The 15,430-nt window shown below is 32.5% G+C and overlaps 2 protein-coding genes across 4 annotated transcripts; one reads left to right on the plus strand and one right to left on the minus strand.

Annotated features, from left to right (window-relative positions):
- Positions 1-414: 414 nt before the first annotated feature.
- Positions 415-7,956, minus strand: LOC111294142 (mitochondrial Rho GTPase 1-like). 3 transcript variants are annotated; one of them, XM_022887328.2, is made up of 15 exons: positions 7,817-7,956; positions 7,442-7,661; positions 6,993-7,125; positions 6,402-6,551; positions 5,980-6,156; positions 5,501-5,755; positions 5,010-5,078; positions 4,815-4,870; positions 4,345-4,426; positions 3,844-4,055; positions 3,695-3,764; positions 3,192-3,304; positions 1,663-1,813; positions 1,229-1,415; positions 415-685 (listed from the first exon to the last, which is right to left on the minus strand). In XM_022887328.2, exons 2-15 carry the CDS (start codon positions 7,645-7,647, stop codon positions 612-614), a joined length of 1,935 nt encoding a protein of 644 aa, XP_022743063.1. In that variant the 5' UTR covers positions 7,648-7,661; positions 7,817-7,956; the 3' UTR covers positions 415-611. The 3 variants fall into 3 exon arrangements, with proteins under 3 accessions (XP_022743063.1, XP_022743062.1, XP_022743064.1); XM_022887327.2 differs by having other exon boundaries at positions 1,145-1,415; XM_022887329.2 differs by lacking the exons at positions 6,993-7,125; positions 7,817-7,956 and having other exon boundaries at positions 1,145-1,415; positions 7,442-7,561.
- A 2,215-nt stretch (positions 7,957-10,171) lies between these two features.
- On the plus strand, positions 10,172-13,272 carry LOC111294540 (peroxisomal adenine nucleotide carrier 1-like). Its single transcript, XM_022887902.2, has 5 exons — positions 10,172-10,389; positions 11,264-11,495; positions 12,203-12,349; positions 12,471-12,628; positions 12,718-13,272. The coding sequence occupies exons 1-5, from the start codon at positions 10,247-10,249 to the stop codon at positions 13,001-13,003; spliced, it is 966 nt and encodes a 321-aa protein (XP_022743637.2). The 5' UTR covers positions 10,172-10,246; the 3' UTR covers positions 13,004-13,272.
- The last annotated feature ends 2,158 nt before the right edge of the window (positions 13,273-15,430 follow it).

Below are 15,430 nucleotides of genomic sequence, written 5' to 3' on the forward strand. Positions count from 1 at the left end.
GGATATTGAAGTTCATGTCACGACTGAGGTCTTCAAGAAGTATTGATTGAAGATAGAAAGAGAAGGTGATATAGACCATCAAACTGATCATGAGGTTGGCCGAAGAAACAATAAAACCAAAAGACGACCCTGAATCGCCAGTCGGCTGTCACAGAGACGGAGCCTTATAAAAGTTATAGCAACTTTGTTCACCTTCCAAAATCAAAGACCCAAACTTCAAAACTTGAAATCCCTCTCCTTCAGCATTGTTCAATCCTACCCTAAAAGTTTTTAAGAAAAGAAAAAACCTCAAATTCGAGATGATGTGTAAGAAAATCCAAACTATAGAAGAGGGGGAACTAGAAATGCCACACCTTTGCCGGTAGTCTATTTTAGTTCAGCAACATGTACACAGCAATGAGCATTGCAACAAAATGGTTAAAAATCTGTAGCAAAATTTTTTATTGTACTCTTTCTTAATGTTCATACTCTTGCACCCCTAAAATGACAGTAGAATTTTGCATATCTTTTTCTACAGATAAGGGTTTTCAGTATGACCCTGAAAAGTGGGCCAACGAAATTTGAAAATTCATGGCACAGCTGTGTCTAAGAAGATGACATAACCTCATCCCTCAACTGGAGGTACTTTTCCTTGCAGCATATACGCGGTAAGCTGCCAATCCAACAATGGCTACAGCAGCTCCAACTGCAAAAAAGGTGAAACACAGCATCGAAAATTATCACAACCAACATCCAAAAGAATAAAGAGGGAAGTTCCAAAAATGGTGACTCGAAGAGAAAAAAGGAGCAGTGCCATTCAAATCAAAGCAACTTTGAAGCATTATAAGGAGTACCATCTCAGATTGTTTAAAGACAATTGCTGCAAGAAAAAATTTTAAATATATATTTTTGCTTGCATATTAATCCTCCAAGAAAAGAACAGCGTCCCTTAGAATGAACAGTAAGCCCAACTGTCTGAATTTCAGATATAGGCTTAAACAGAATCATAACTAGATCTTGTCAAGGATTAAAGTGCACACATTGTAAGAAAGTAGATAAAGGCAAAGAAAGGCATGTTAGTAATTACCCCTACCCCCAAGACAGAGAGAAAGAGAGAGAAAAACTTAAAAGATGTGCACAGCAACAAGTCATCAGAGAATCTAACCATGGTAAACAACATTTTCAAGAACCAAAAGCTTCAAGTGCATTGAGAATAAAACAGTTGTGGGATGCCAGACCATCAGCATACCAGAAACAAACATGAGAGATCGGTTTATGAGCCGATGGTATTGCTTCCTGCTTCTCCCAGCCTCAGTTTCAGGAATGCTTAAATGAGGATGCTCAGCTGCGTTTACTATCCTTCGGAATATGTTATTGAAATCACTCAATTTTGCACTGATAGGTATAGGCGCTTCTATCCCCATATCCTGGCTAACCTGCAAATGCAAAATTTGCGATAGAATACATTTTCACTGCACTTCTTCAAGATGAAAATTCTAAAGGGCTTGTTCAACAATTATCCTATCACAGTGAGACCAGCAGTGACATGAACACACATGGTACCTCTTCAAGGACTTGAACAAAAAATTTTGCATTTTATGACTACTCTAATACATTCTACTTAGTCTCTTAAATATGAAAGAAAATTAAATTATTAAAAAAAAAAAAATTGAAGCACAATACCCTGGTAGAATCCTGTATTGCCATTGGAAATGAATCCAGATCATCTTTAGCAGCAACAATGAGGCAAGGCACCTCATAACCAGTATCTTCACCATGACCAGCAACATCCACAAGCAATTCAGTTGCTCTCTTCCATGAAGACTCATCAGAACTGCAAAGGCCAGACAATCATGGCATAGCACTTAACAAAGAAAAAAATAACATACACATACGCATCTAAATGAATTTTTACAAAATTCAATCATGGAACAAACAAAATATAATTATCTTGATTTGCCACAAAAAACAGTGCATTCCAAGCTCATGAGAGAACAACCTTTTCCACAAATATGATCATATAACTGAAGATATTTAACTAATACTAGAGATACCTCTAAGAAGGCGTTTGGTTCACAAAATCTTAGATTTTGGGAGGGAAAGTGATCCCCAAGAAAGTGTGAATTCCTAGCAAGAGGTGGTTTTTCATGGCATAGGATTGTCAGATTTATGTGTTTGGTTGCAAGGAAAGTCAGATTACTTAACCATGTATTTTTACTATAATGTCCTTCATTACATAATAAACACAACAATGTCAAAAAAAAAAAATCAACAATTAATGCATTCCAAATCTTAAAAACGCAATATTCGAGTGGCCAATTATTAAAAAAAAAAGGTAATCAATTATTGTATTAGAGAAATGCAGGAAATAATCCACAATTACTGTGTTTCAAAGCTTAAAAATGCAGTATCCAAGTGGGACATGAAAAAATTTTCAAAATCAATTACTACATTTCCACTCAAAGAAACACGGAAAATACGATAATTACTGTGTTTCAAAGCCTCAAAATACAGTGTTAGACTACTCATTTTAAAAAACATACAATGAACAATTATTGCGTTTAGCTTCAAAGAAATGCAGTAATTATCATACCCATAATAAATGCTCATTAAATCAAAAGCCATTGAAAATAAGATGAAAAAAAATTAAATACTAAATACTGCGTTTCTTAATTGCCATAGCCATAATAAATGCACATTAAATCAAAAGCCATCAAGTCAAACAGAGGGAAAAAAAAGATGCGAGTTGTCAAATACTAAAACGCAATATATAATCACAATTACTACATTTCAAAGCCTACAAATGCAACATTCAAGTGGGAAAAAAAAAAAAATATATATATATATATAAGAGTACTCAATTAAAAAAAAATTTCCAAAACAAAAGCAATCCACAATTACTTGATTTTCATACGTTGATTTTCTTGGGGGTAAAATAGAAAGAAAAATTTTTTTATTCAGGTCAAATGTGGGACAAAAATAACTTTCCTTCCAAAATCTTAAAAAACCACAAGGAGAAGTGGGTTTTTGATTCCGAGATTTTTGGGTAATGTTGGGAATCTAAGATTACCCCTAGAAATTAAATATCGTGAACCAAACGTGGGAATCACATTCCAACAAACAAGATTCTGGAGAACAATCTCAGATTCCTCTGAACCAAACACCTCTTAAATTTAAAATCCTACTTCGAAATAATCATGCCCTTGATTTACCTGTCATGAACAAATACTGCTATGTCGCAGGTGGCCAATGACTCTTTACTAGCTAGCAATTTTGCAACTCCATCTTCAGGGATTTCTCGCAAGACTAGAGTTTTCTTTATTCCCTAAGAATGAAAAAAAAAATCACAAGAGTAGAAATATCAACACATCAAAGCAACAACCAAGTTAACCGACACTCCAAATGCTCAGAAGGATATGCCAATGAAATGATTAGTTTTTATGTGCACGGCAAGGAGTATGTGGATTTTGACAGTTTTTCATCTCAAAGAAAGTCCAATCTACCATTTCACCTGAACCTTAAACAACATCTTTCTAGTGTACCCATTACAACACACTTTACAGCTAAACTCTAGAACAGCAAGAAATGCATATACATAAAAGTCCAAGTCACTTCTGCCACAGTCCCCAATAGCCCAAAAGACAAAAGTTTTTTGAGTGGGGCTTGCTTGTAACAAACAATTGCAAGAAATGGTGCATAATTTAATGGCACTTACCCCAGGTAGTTCCACAACATTCACAGCATATTGCTCATCAGTAGTTGGAGAACATGAATCAATATAGGGCCTACATTAAAATAAATAAAGTTTAAAAAAATTTAGGGAAAAGAGAATTAGCTATCAGGAAAAGAAATTTGAAAGAATACCTGCCAAGAAAAGAATTCAATAATGCAGATTTCCCAGCATTCACTGGACCGAAAACAAAGCACTGGAAAACATTTCTTTCTGATTGTTTCTTCTTTCGATCTAGATGCCTTCTCCTAGTCACGCTGATGGCAGAGGAAGGATCTCCATGATATCCAATGTATATCAAATTCTCCAAGCTACGAGCTGGATCCAGGAGTGTCATAAGGGCCCACTGCAGTACACAACACAACTCATTAAACTATGAACACAGGCTGATCTATGATAGAAAATTTTGCGGTAATGATCATTGATCAATCCAGATAGCCCATCCACACACATGCAATAAAAAGTGCACTACTACATTTTCATAAGCAGCCATAAATGCTTACGAAGGTGCTATTCATTATTCCCATGATGCATTAATGGTTGAACTAGAAAACCCCAAACAAGATCAAGTTGAGGTTTTCATATATTAATGTATGATATTCCCTTTTTCAAGAGAAAGAGAAAACCACGAGTACCTCTGACAAAAATGCATCAAGTGATAGCCCTCCCAGTGCAGTTTTTTCCACAGCATGCTTATATGGAGCATCATTCCAAGGACTGAAATTAAACAGAAAAATGTCAAGCATTACTGCAACGATGTCCCATTGACAATTTATAATAATAGAGATCATCTATAAGTGCAAAACTCATAGTTGCATGTATCTCATTACAACAGTTTTTTGAAAATAAAATCGCCTCATTTTCAGTACACAATTTTTTACTAGCCTTTTTAGTCAGCAGCAGCCAGTTATCCTGCTTTTTTTTGGGACAACAAATTAGTATACTCCCCACCCACCCCACCCCCTCTCAGACAAAAGAAAGAAAAGGGAAAAAGTTGAGACAAAAAAGACACCATAGTGCTTAAATTTGCTTTCTCAAGAGTGTGCAGGTTGCAATTTAGCAACAGAAATTGCACAAATATATTTCAAATAGGGAACCATGATACCTTTCTGGAGCAGTTGAAAAAACATCCTCAACTTCAATAGGCCGAAGGTTATTGTCCTGAAAAGAACAATATTCCAAATGATAGAACTTCAAAAACTTTAAGAACAAGTTAGGAATATTAAATATTTGTAGACTGAACATTGACAAAGGCAAGGAAAATCAAATTAAAATATATGTGGGAAAGACTAAGACATACTAAGTCACCGTCAAACAATTCATAGACTCCCTTCAAGAATTCAATAGCTTCATTCGTCAGCTCCACACTCTACACCAATGACAACAGAGCAGAGCAAAGAGTCATAAGGAAAAGTATAAATAACATCACAGTAGAGAATCATGATGAAAACATAGTATATTATGCCAATTTGAAACAGTAGAATTCATTCTTGATCTAATATCAGCCAATTTAGGCACTGCTCATCTTAAACCACAGCTAGACATTCCATTGGCAATCGAATATAAAATTAATAAGAATAGTCGTATCCAAACCCAGTGCTTATAAAAAATTCACTCTGTAGCAGACAGAATATTACCATTTCTTACTAATGCTCATATGGACAAGATTGTAAGCAAACAATGATGGTCAGACAATGGTAGTCGAAAATGAATACCAAAGGACTGACAGCTTTAAATGCTTATTTCAGTGTTTTCTTAAAAAAGAGAATGTTTATTTAAAGGAAGAATTACCTGATCAGGAGCTCGTTTAAATGAAGAATATGGGATTAGATCATCTGAAAGTTTGATATCATTGTTATATCCAAACTTCCTCAGGACAGTCCATGTTGTCTCAAGGCGTCCTTTTTCTATGAATAGTGCATGAAGAAATAGAAAACCAGTCAACGTAAGACCACGTTCATTGACTCCTTCAACCAGCTTATCTTGCACAACCCGTTTCACACCGACTATTTCCGAAGGTTGTAATGGAGCATTGAAACACTTGACCTGTTTTGCAACAAATTATTAGATTCTTCTAGATGTTCAAGCACAAGATATCTTAAGTTAACATTGACAAAAAGTTTGTTTCAAGTTAAAAAAGATCAGCATTCAATACATCAAGCAGTGAATATGACAATCCTTATTCAAGAAACAGTCAACCTATCTCCCTACCTCATCCCAACCACCTCAGAAGTAAAAGACAATAATAAATCAAGGAACAAATGAGGAACCTGAAAATCATTCAATTCTGCATCACTAAGAGCACCATCCCTGTCATGATCACAAAGAATAAAAATTCGCTTCAAGGCTCTCACACAACGTGGCTTCAGAGTTTGTGATTCCTGATCAAATAGTGGGCCTGTTGGATGAAGCACTGCCTTTTGTGCATAGTAGAAAACCTCAGGGATCTGAGAAAAGAAGATACTTTAAAAGTTCAATTCCTGATAGCATCACTGTGTTCTACAAATATCAATTAGTGTCATGTCACTAACTATAACGATGCCAATTGTCACATAAGTGCAAATAATATCTGAACACATTCAAGAAAAAAAAAAAAAAGGAATCGATGCTAAAAGCAATCTACATTTTATTAGCATGATTATAACATCTACATTTCATATTAACCTCAAAAACAAACCAAAGAGGGTTTTACCTGAATGTGTTTATATGCTGAACACTCAATACAAGTTTCAATCTCCCGAAACTGTTGCATTATAGGTGACATCACCTGTTCCAAGCTCACTTGCTGCTGGTCATCTCTTAAATCCAGCTTACAGCCTACTACTATGACAGGTACTTTCACCTGCTCAACAAAAATTTACCTCAGTTTCTGCAAAAGTAGATTCATGAAGGAAAAAATATTCCACATGATCTACAAGGTGAATTAAGCAAAGGTAATGGTCTATATTCAAGTAAGGTGAAATCTTAAGTGAGCCCATTCGCAGCCGAAAGCAGATTCAAGTTGCTTAGACACAGGTTCAAATGCTGGAAAATTGAAAGTTTAACAACATCAGATATGATATTTTGTGAGTTTTTCCTTATATTTAATAAAGTCACTTTCCTCATATCCAAGTCAATCTTGTAGTGTATGATACGAGTCCAACACAGGCACATGAAGTAGAATTAAAAGTAGGAAGAACATAGTAAAAAATTGTTTAACAAGTTAACTTCCCCTTAGCATGCTTTCCATCAAAAGAACAAATACCAAAAATACATCAGTGCAAATTCGAGCTAAGATAGAAACCTCTAATTGGCGAAGTTCCGGAAGCCAGAAAGTACTCAATCTGTTAAGAGTTTCAGGCTGATCACAAGCATAAGTAAGCACAACAGCATCAGCTCGCTTCAGCTCTTCTGCTAGTTTACCTCTATCCTCCGGACTAACAAATCCGCACAAAATAAATAAATCAAAACTTAGGTCAAAAACACACCAAGAATCAAAACAAACAAGAAATTATCTTATTACATTCTGCTTCTTTATTGCGTTAAACTAAATCTAAGGCTCTAAGTTAAGCCGCAGCAAAAGCTAAGGCTCTAAGCTAAGCCGCAGCTAAAACTATTGCGAATTTATCTCTTACTACAAATTCATTTAAAAAAGTTACAATTACGGCTCCAAATAACAATAGAAATTGCGTCAAATATATTCGAAAATAAATGAAATTATGTAGTAAAGAGACTAACGAATAGAAATTATACTTGGAGGAGGTGTCGATGATGGTGATTGGGACACGGTCGGGGTAGAAATCTTCGGGCAACCGAGTAGGCGGTAACAAGCGGGGCACATTCGTCGGGAAAGTGTCGGCGGCGGCTGTTACAATCAAGCTCGACTTTCCAGTGCCTCGGTCTCCGGCCACCACGATTCGAACCACGGTCTTCCCTTCCGGATTCGACGATTTAGCCATTCGAAAATTAAAAACTACAAAAAGAAGTTTAAATAAATAATCAAATAAATGAACCCTAATTTATCGGAGATTTTAAAAAAGTTTACTGGAAATAGCTAAGATGCAGTGTCAATAACGTAAAAAAAAATGGTGAGAAACAAGAAAAGGAGAGGCATGAAAGGTAAATAACCTGATTGTTGAGGTTAATAAAAGAGAGAGGCTTTATCTTCGTAGCGGAAAGCGGCCGCCGAAAACCTAGGAAGGGACGGCGCAGGCGGCGGGTTCGGTGGCGGCACTCTCTTTAAGAAAGTTTAAGAAGTTTCCCGGACTAAAAAATTGTTTGTATATATTTTTTTAATTTGTTTGGAATTGAGAGCGCCGTTTTTTGTTGGAACGATGGTGGCCGTTAACTCTAAGATGGCTACTGGACGGGTAAGATTTGATTTAGAACATAATTAAACAAAAAAATCAATTTTCATCTAGTATTTTTTTTTAAATAAATCCCACAGTGCTAAATTACTTTATTTTTGTGTGTTATTGGAAATTTTAAATTAGTAAATTTTTTCGCTACATATTTTCAAATCAATTTTATTTTTTTATGTTACTTTTCTAATAAATTTTTTAAATAAATAAAAAAACAATGTAGGATATTTTATACTCTTGAAAAAATCAATAAAATTATATTAAATAAAATTTTGTAGAATATCATGAATTTATTAATTGGGGAAATATTTAAAGACATGTGTATGTTGTTGAGTAAATTTTATAATTATTTATAAAATTTTATAATTATTTATAAAATTTTATAATTATATAGCTTGAACATGAAACTCAAGCTTATGAAAAAGTGTCAAACAATCCAATAAAATCTAATTGTTTTTATTTCTATAAGATTTCATTTTATTTTGATTTGCAATTTGCAATTTGTATATTATCAAATTAGCAATTTTGGTTTTCCATGTGAAATTTAAATCAAAATAATTTAATGTCAATAACTTACCATATCACAAAAATATATATTAATCATCCATCCATCTATGATATCGACAAAGATTATCAGATTATACAAATTAAACACATATAAATATATACAATTAATTAAAATAATAAAATTATATGTAATATTTTAACTTAAATCGAATGATAAATAAATATTTTTATTACATTATCACATCGTTTTAAGATTAAATAATTGATCATTTAAATAAAATATTAAATTTTAATTTAATTTATTTTTCATATCTTAGATTTTAGATGTTTAATATCTTAATCATGATGTTCACATTTTTTTTTTCATATATTTTGTAGTTAGATGGAAAAAAGGAAATTGGCAAAAAAAAAAAAAAAAAACTACTTAGGCATCACAATGTATAAATTATGGAAAGAAATGCTACATGACAAAGAGGGTGGATGTTGGGTGATTTCATACTATGTTAAGCTTTTTTTCCTTCTAAGAAACTTCCGTTGGGTTAACCAAAAAAATGGATTGATAGCCCCTTTCTTGAACAATCAAATTTGTATTAGAAGACTGGGGACCATTTTGAACTATTTGAAAAGTTTGACTGCCACTTTCTCACTAAATAATCCATTTTGGCTCCTTCAAGTTTTTCAACTTTGAAGCTTCTTGTTTTCAAATTTCATAAACTCACATTTATTAGATTAATAATTTTAATAACTTGATTTTTGGGATTGGGTTTTGTTTTATTTTTCCTTGAATTTAGGAGAATAACATCTTTCTTGTTATTAAAAAGACTAATGGAATCTTCGAACTTAATTAGTTTAAAAAATTAAAAATTAAACATTTTTTAAAATGAAGTGAATTTTTTAATTTTTTATATATTAATGTGTTTTAGGTTTCGATTAACATTGTGTTAGATTTCAAAATGCAATTTTTGATCAAAAAATAATGTTAAATACATTATAATTTGAGCCAAAAATATTTTTTAACTGTTAAAAGTAAACCAATCATAAAAATTAATTAAAAGATGATAGTTATTTGGAATTTATGATTTGAAAATAAAATGATTAAATATTTATTTTTGACAAAAATAATATATATTTTCCTTACCAACGTAATTTTATTTTTAATTATTTTAAAATTTTACTAAAAGTGTTTCAAATTACATAAGATTACATTATTCCAACAAATTAGAAAGGCTGTTGCAAGTGTAACTCAGGATTAAAAATAAAAAATAAAAAATAAAAAATCAATTTAAAATCATATCAATTAAATATATTATGTATTAATTAAAATAATAAAATAAAATAGAATAAAAATATTAAATTGCATTAAAAAAAAAAAAGAAAGGGAAAGAAACACGCTCACGTGACGGCTGACTTGGGCGAGAGTTATTGTTACTACCACTCACCAATAAACTCACGTGATATGTTAAAAACCAAACAACCGACGCTAAGCGTCGTCGTTAAAATGGACGGAGAAATCCCACGTTTTTTCAAATCCCAATGAAAAACGCCAACGCATCTCCATCATCCTCGCTCGCCGTTTTCCTTTTCCATTTCTTCTTTCTATATAAAAGCCAGCTCAAATGATTTCGTAGATTCAATTTCCAAAGGTCCCAAAGACCAATCAAAGAGAAAAAAATAAAGAAGAATTTTGAAGATGGGTGTTGATTTAGAGTCTTTATCGGAGGCAACTTCGGGTGCTATAGGGTCACTGTTAAGCACCACGATTTTGTACCCTCTTGATACCTGCAAAACCAAGTATCAAGCCGAGGTTCAAGCCCACGGTCAACGAAAATACAGGTCACCCATTTCTTATTTTCGAGTTCTTTTTTTTAATTTTTTAATTTTGCTGTGATCATGATCCAGGAACTTATAAATTTCTTTTCTTTGTTTTTTGGTGTGTGAATTTATGTTGAATTAATCCCTTTGTTGATATGGCTTCAGTTTTCTTCTATGCTGTGTTGATTGATACATGAAAGTGAAAACTTGCTATTGATAATATGGGTGTGATTTGCTTATTGTTAAAATGAATATGATCCTAGCATGATGAGGTATGTTAATTGAATTGGATCATATGATGTTAATTTCATTGTACCCTTACCGTTTTTCTGGTCATATACTTGTCTTCCATTTTTCTTAGTTATTCGTGTGAAAATTGGCGTGGTGGGTCTCAGATGATGACCTGCAAGGCAATAGACAGAGAATTTGGAGTTGATTCTGGCCTAACTCTTTGGACAGGCAAGTCAGCGACGAGTGAGAAAGGAAATAGTAGAGTAAATGATGAGTTGCCATAATTCCCTTTAGTATAATTACCTGTACTAAGTCATCTGAGGTTATTTGGGACGATTGTCTGTTTGCTACAAGTTACTATGATTTTCAACAGTTTTCCATTTTATAGGTTTAGATTGTTAAAACTTGAACAATGCAGAGTTGCAGATACTAGATTTTCTTCCCTTCTACATTTGCCATTTGTGTTATGTTTTCCCTTTTCAATCATATGGTTGAAAAATGATACTGTTTAGTCCTATTTTTATATTTTATTGTTGTAGTGCTACTTGATATCAATGAATGTTCCTTGCACATGTGTGCCGTACTGCTAGGCCTGTTGGCAAAGGCAGGAAGTTCTTTGGATTGAGCTTGTCAGTTTCTGATCTCAATTTCATATCTTATGCAGGAACCTTTCAGATGTATTATGGGAAGCAATATCTACCCGCCAAGTTCTTTCCTTGTACCAGGGCCTAGGCACAAAAAACCTGCAGTCATTCATTGCACAATTTGTCTATTTTTATGGATATAGCTACTTCAAAAGACTGTATCTAGAAAAGAGTGGTTCCAAGTCAATTGGAGCAAAAGTAAACTTGATTCTTGCTGCTGCTGCAGGGGCTTGTACTGCTATTGTCACTCAGGTGAGACATCATTTGGCAAGTCTCTTATGTTTTTGTTTTGAATATATAAATGCTTTGATCCATCCAAGCAATAGTTGTATCTGTTGATTGCATAGTATATCAAGATCAAACTGTATGATGCTTTCAAAAAATATGGAATTCTCACCTTCCATGTTCAATTGGGAGACTACCATCTATGATTTCTACTCTTGTTTGGAAGCATTCCATGTGGTCAAAAAATATGGAATCCTTTCTTTCCCTGTGGTTGCTGCAAAGGCAGGTTAACTAAGAAAGTAAAACTGTGCTATTTTTTAACTATTTCTTTAAAATGTTGGAATGAATAGAAATGAAACTTGTTATGCCATTGAAATTTGAATGCAAGTCTTTGGTGTTCGGATTATAGACCTTGATGTTGTATTTTTGAGCAATCAAAGGGTATAACTTATCTGTGATTATGAGTTACAGTTCCCTCTAATACTTTGATTATGAGTGGCAGTTCGAACAAATACTCCTTTGTTCATGTACATGGAGATAGGTAACAGAAATATGAATTTGTAGAGTATTACAATATTATTGTTTTCTGAACAGATAAGCAGGAAAGATACTGATGTTGTTGCTATTACAGTTTCAAGTATCTTTTTTTATTACTTATAATTTTGCGTAACACAAAAGCATGTATGATGTAATTTTGGAGTTTGATGTTAAATACCTGGTGTATCACTTTGTAGCCCCTGGATACGGCCTCCTCGAGGATGCAGACAAGTGCCTTTGGAAAATCGAAAGGGCTCTGGAAGACCCTTACAGAAGGCACCTTGAGTGATGCATTTGATGGCCTTGGCATCTCTCTTTTGCTGACCTCAAATCCTGCAATTCAGGTTCTACACCTTGCTTTATAATTTAAAAGAATAGACTGTCTTGCATCACACCTTCATCTTCAAATCTTAATTTTTAAGTTACCTTCATCATAACTAAGGCTAGAAATATGTTAAACTGCAGTATACAGTTTTTGATCAGCTGAAACAACGACTACTTAATAAAAAACTGAAGGAAGCAGACCATGGCTCATCCCCAGTAGTTCTGTCTGCATTCACAGCTTTCTTGTTAGGTGCAATATCAAAGAGTGTTGCAACTTTTTTGACTTATCCAGCTATCAGGTGCATAGCCGCTCTCCCAAATTGTACATTATAAATGCATGCTGTGTAGTGGACTATATGGAAGTAATGTGTGTGCCTACTCAATGCAGGTGTAAGGTAATGATCCAAGCTGCAGATCCAGATGATGATGATGATAGAACTAAGAGAGCTCGACCAAAATCCTGCAAAACAGTGTCAGGAGTTGTCTGTGCTATATGGAGAAGGGAAGGAGTCCTGGGCTTTTTCAAGGGATTAGATGCCCAGATCACAAAGACTGTATTAAGCTCTGCTTTGCTTCTGATGATCAAAGAGAAAATTACAGCCACCACATGGGTTCTTATACTTGCTATCCGAAGGTATCTATTGCTTACAAGGGGCAGACTGAAAAACGTGTGACAAGAATAATAATATGAGCTATTATTTGGAGATAAGTGAATAATCATCTGGCTTCATTACAAACCATTTGTGATTTATAGAGCAAGGTTCCAATTCTTTGAAGCATAGCTGCAGCAAAATAGATGCTCTTCTATCCCTTGTTGCTTCATCCTCCAAATAATTTTGTATGTTGGAATGCAATGCAATGACAGTCACAGTGATGCATGTATAACATTTTCTGTTGGAATTATATTGGAGTATTATCATCTGTCAATGTTCTTCTGGTTAAACATTATCGCTTGAACCTGAGAAATGGTTGTTTATAGTCTTCCATCACAGCTTATGCTGCTCAGAGCCATTGTTTCGTGCATTATTTCTATATTCTGGGAGGAACGGTAAACAGGGTAGGGTAAATGGGGATTTTTATTGTTCATCAACCCACAAAAATTTAAAAAAAAATTTCCTCACCTATCTAAAATAATTTGAACTTTGTTTCATACTAGATTCTAGAATTAGCTTTCAAATTTTTTTTTTTACTTAAAACTATTAAATTTTGAATTTTAATAATTGAAATTAATAATTCATCGTTCGACTAATATGACCTTTTAATTTTTTATCAGAGTCATCTTTAATTCAAATTAAATTAATTATAGATAAATTAATTTCATGTATGTAAACATTTTACTCCTTAAATTAATATATAATTATTTACATTCAAAAATCTATTTTTTGGGATAAGGGAGTAAAATAATCGGTAAAAATCGTTATTAAGTAAAGGGTGCTTCTACGTGCATTTCATTTTTTCTCTTTACATCTATTTTTTTAATTATTTTTAGATAATATTATTTAATTATTTTTTATTTCAATTTTAAAATTTTTGATATGTATGTCTAGTAAATTAATTTTATAACTTATCTCATATGCATATTCGATAAGTTATGATTAGAGTTTAAAAAAAAATCAGTTAAAAAAAAAATCTCATATCCTAAAACGTGATTTATTTTAAACAATTATAAATTATTTACAAATTAATAAAAAAACTATATATTTTTTTAGATTTTTTCTTGATTTAAACTATATATGGGACAAAAACTTTAAAACATCCGGACATGTTACAAATCCAAAAACTTAGAAGTAGGAAGAAATTTGAAAAAAGAAATAATTTCATTTAAAGATAATTTATATATATATATATCTATATAAATATATATATATATAAAGATATTTAAACCCTTAAGTAAACTCTAAATATCATAGGAGATATTGAAAACTCGTTCAAACCTATTATTAAAATAATAATTTACATTCAAAAGTGTGTTTTAATGCAAAAAAAATTAATAATATTAAATATGATATGATGACACGATATAAATACATACAAATATAAAATATGAAAATGATAAGGTTTAAAATTTTAGTAATAATTATATTTACGTTTAATAAAATTAAAAATATATTTTTTATATAAATATAAATTATGACATATAATTTTTATATAAAATATAATATAAATTTTAATATTTTAATATTTTAATATTTTAATATTTTATGCTACACAAATACAAGAAATCCTTAAGTCTAAATTAAATTGCGATTTAGTAGAGGGAACATTTCCACTTGATTTTCGGTTCTATCAATATATTTTTGTATAAGAATTAAAGCCCAGCCCAGGCCGGTCCACAAACCGAACCAGAAATAAATATTGTGTTTGGTAAGGCCATGCATATTCCTTGGGCCATCTCTGGTGTTTTCAACATCTCAAAATAAGTTAAGCAAAACAATGATAAAATATCAGTAAAAGCATAAAAAAAAAAAAAAAAAAATCAGCAAATGCATCAGAATATCATCATTCTTTGACTTTTGAGAGAGCTAACACAATTATCCTTAACCATTGGCTTATTGTGTTAATGTGGATATGTGTTTGTACTTTCTGAAATTTCAATGTTGTAGATTCTTGCTCCAAAGGCTGGCATACATTTTCTAACTAGATTAGATTCCTAGGTTTGAATTTAATCTTACATTTAGGACCCTGCAAGGAAAAAGACCTCATAACTTGTCTAGATTCTAGGACAAATATTATAGTCGCACTTTGCAAGAAAGGTAATACATGGGGTATTCATCAAAGGCCTGTCCAAAATTTCAAGCTTTCCAAACTACATTGCTTTCTTCAGCGTTTTCATTAGTTTCTGGGGAATATCTTTGTACCCAGCAGCTAGAATTATGGATATGGCGTGGCACTAGAGAAATTCATGCTATTAGCCAGCAGCTGCATGATTGTTGATAGAGTGTTAAACTTTTAATTTTAATAATCAGAATTTAAATCCTGACAATCTCAAAATAAAAATAAAAATAAAATTCATACAATTCTATTTTTAAGTTTTGGCAATGGTTTACAGCTTGTAACAAAGTTAATTAATCGGAAAAAGGTGAAGGTTAACAATATTGTTA

The sequence above is a fragment of the Durio zibethinus genome, chromosome 14 (assembly GCF_047325235.1).
Source record: "Durio zibethinus cultivar Kanyao isolate XHJ-2024 chromosome 14, ASM4732523v1, whole genome shotgun sequence".
Taxonomy (NCBI): domain Eukaryota; kingdom Viridiplantae; phylum Streptophyta; class Magnoliopsida; order Malvales; family Malvaceae; genus Durio; species Durio zibethinus.

Coding starts and splice junctions, on each gene's coding strand:
- LOC111294142 (XM_022887327.2), bottom strand. CDS start 7,647: ATGGCTAAATCGTCGAATCCGGAAGGGAAGACCGTGGTTCGAATCGTG. Junction 6,552..6,992: donor CGGAACTTCGCCAATTAGAG/GTTTCTATCTTA, acceptor TTTGTTGAGCAG/GTGAAAGTACCTGTCATAGT. Junction 5,079..5,500: donor TTAAACGAGCTCCTGATCAG/GTAATTCTTCCT, acceptor TCATTGGTGTAG/AGTGTGGAGCTGACGAATGA.
- LOC111294540 (XM_022887902.2), top strand. CDS start 10,247: ATGGGTGTTGATTTAGAGTCTTTATCGGAGGCAACTTCGGGTGCTATA. Junction 10,390..11,263: donor CACGGTCAACGAAAATACAG/GTCACCCATTTC, acceptor TATCTTATGCAG/GAACCTTTCAGATGTATTAT. Junction 12,629..12,717: donor TTGACTTATCCAGCTATCAG/GTGCATAGCCGC, acceptor TACTCAATGCAG/GTGTAAGGTAATGATCCAAG.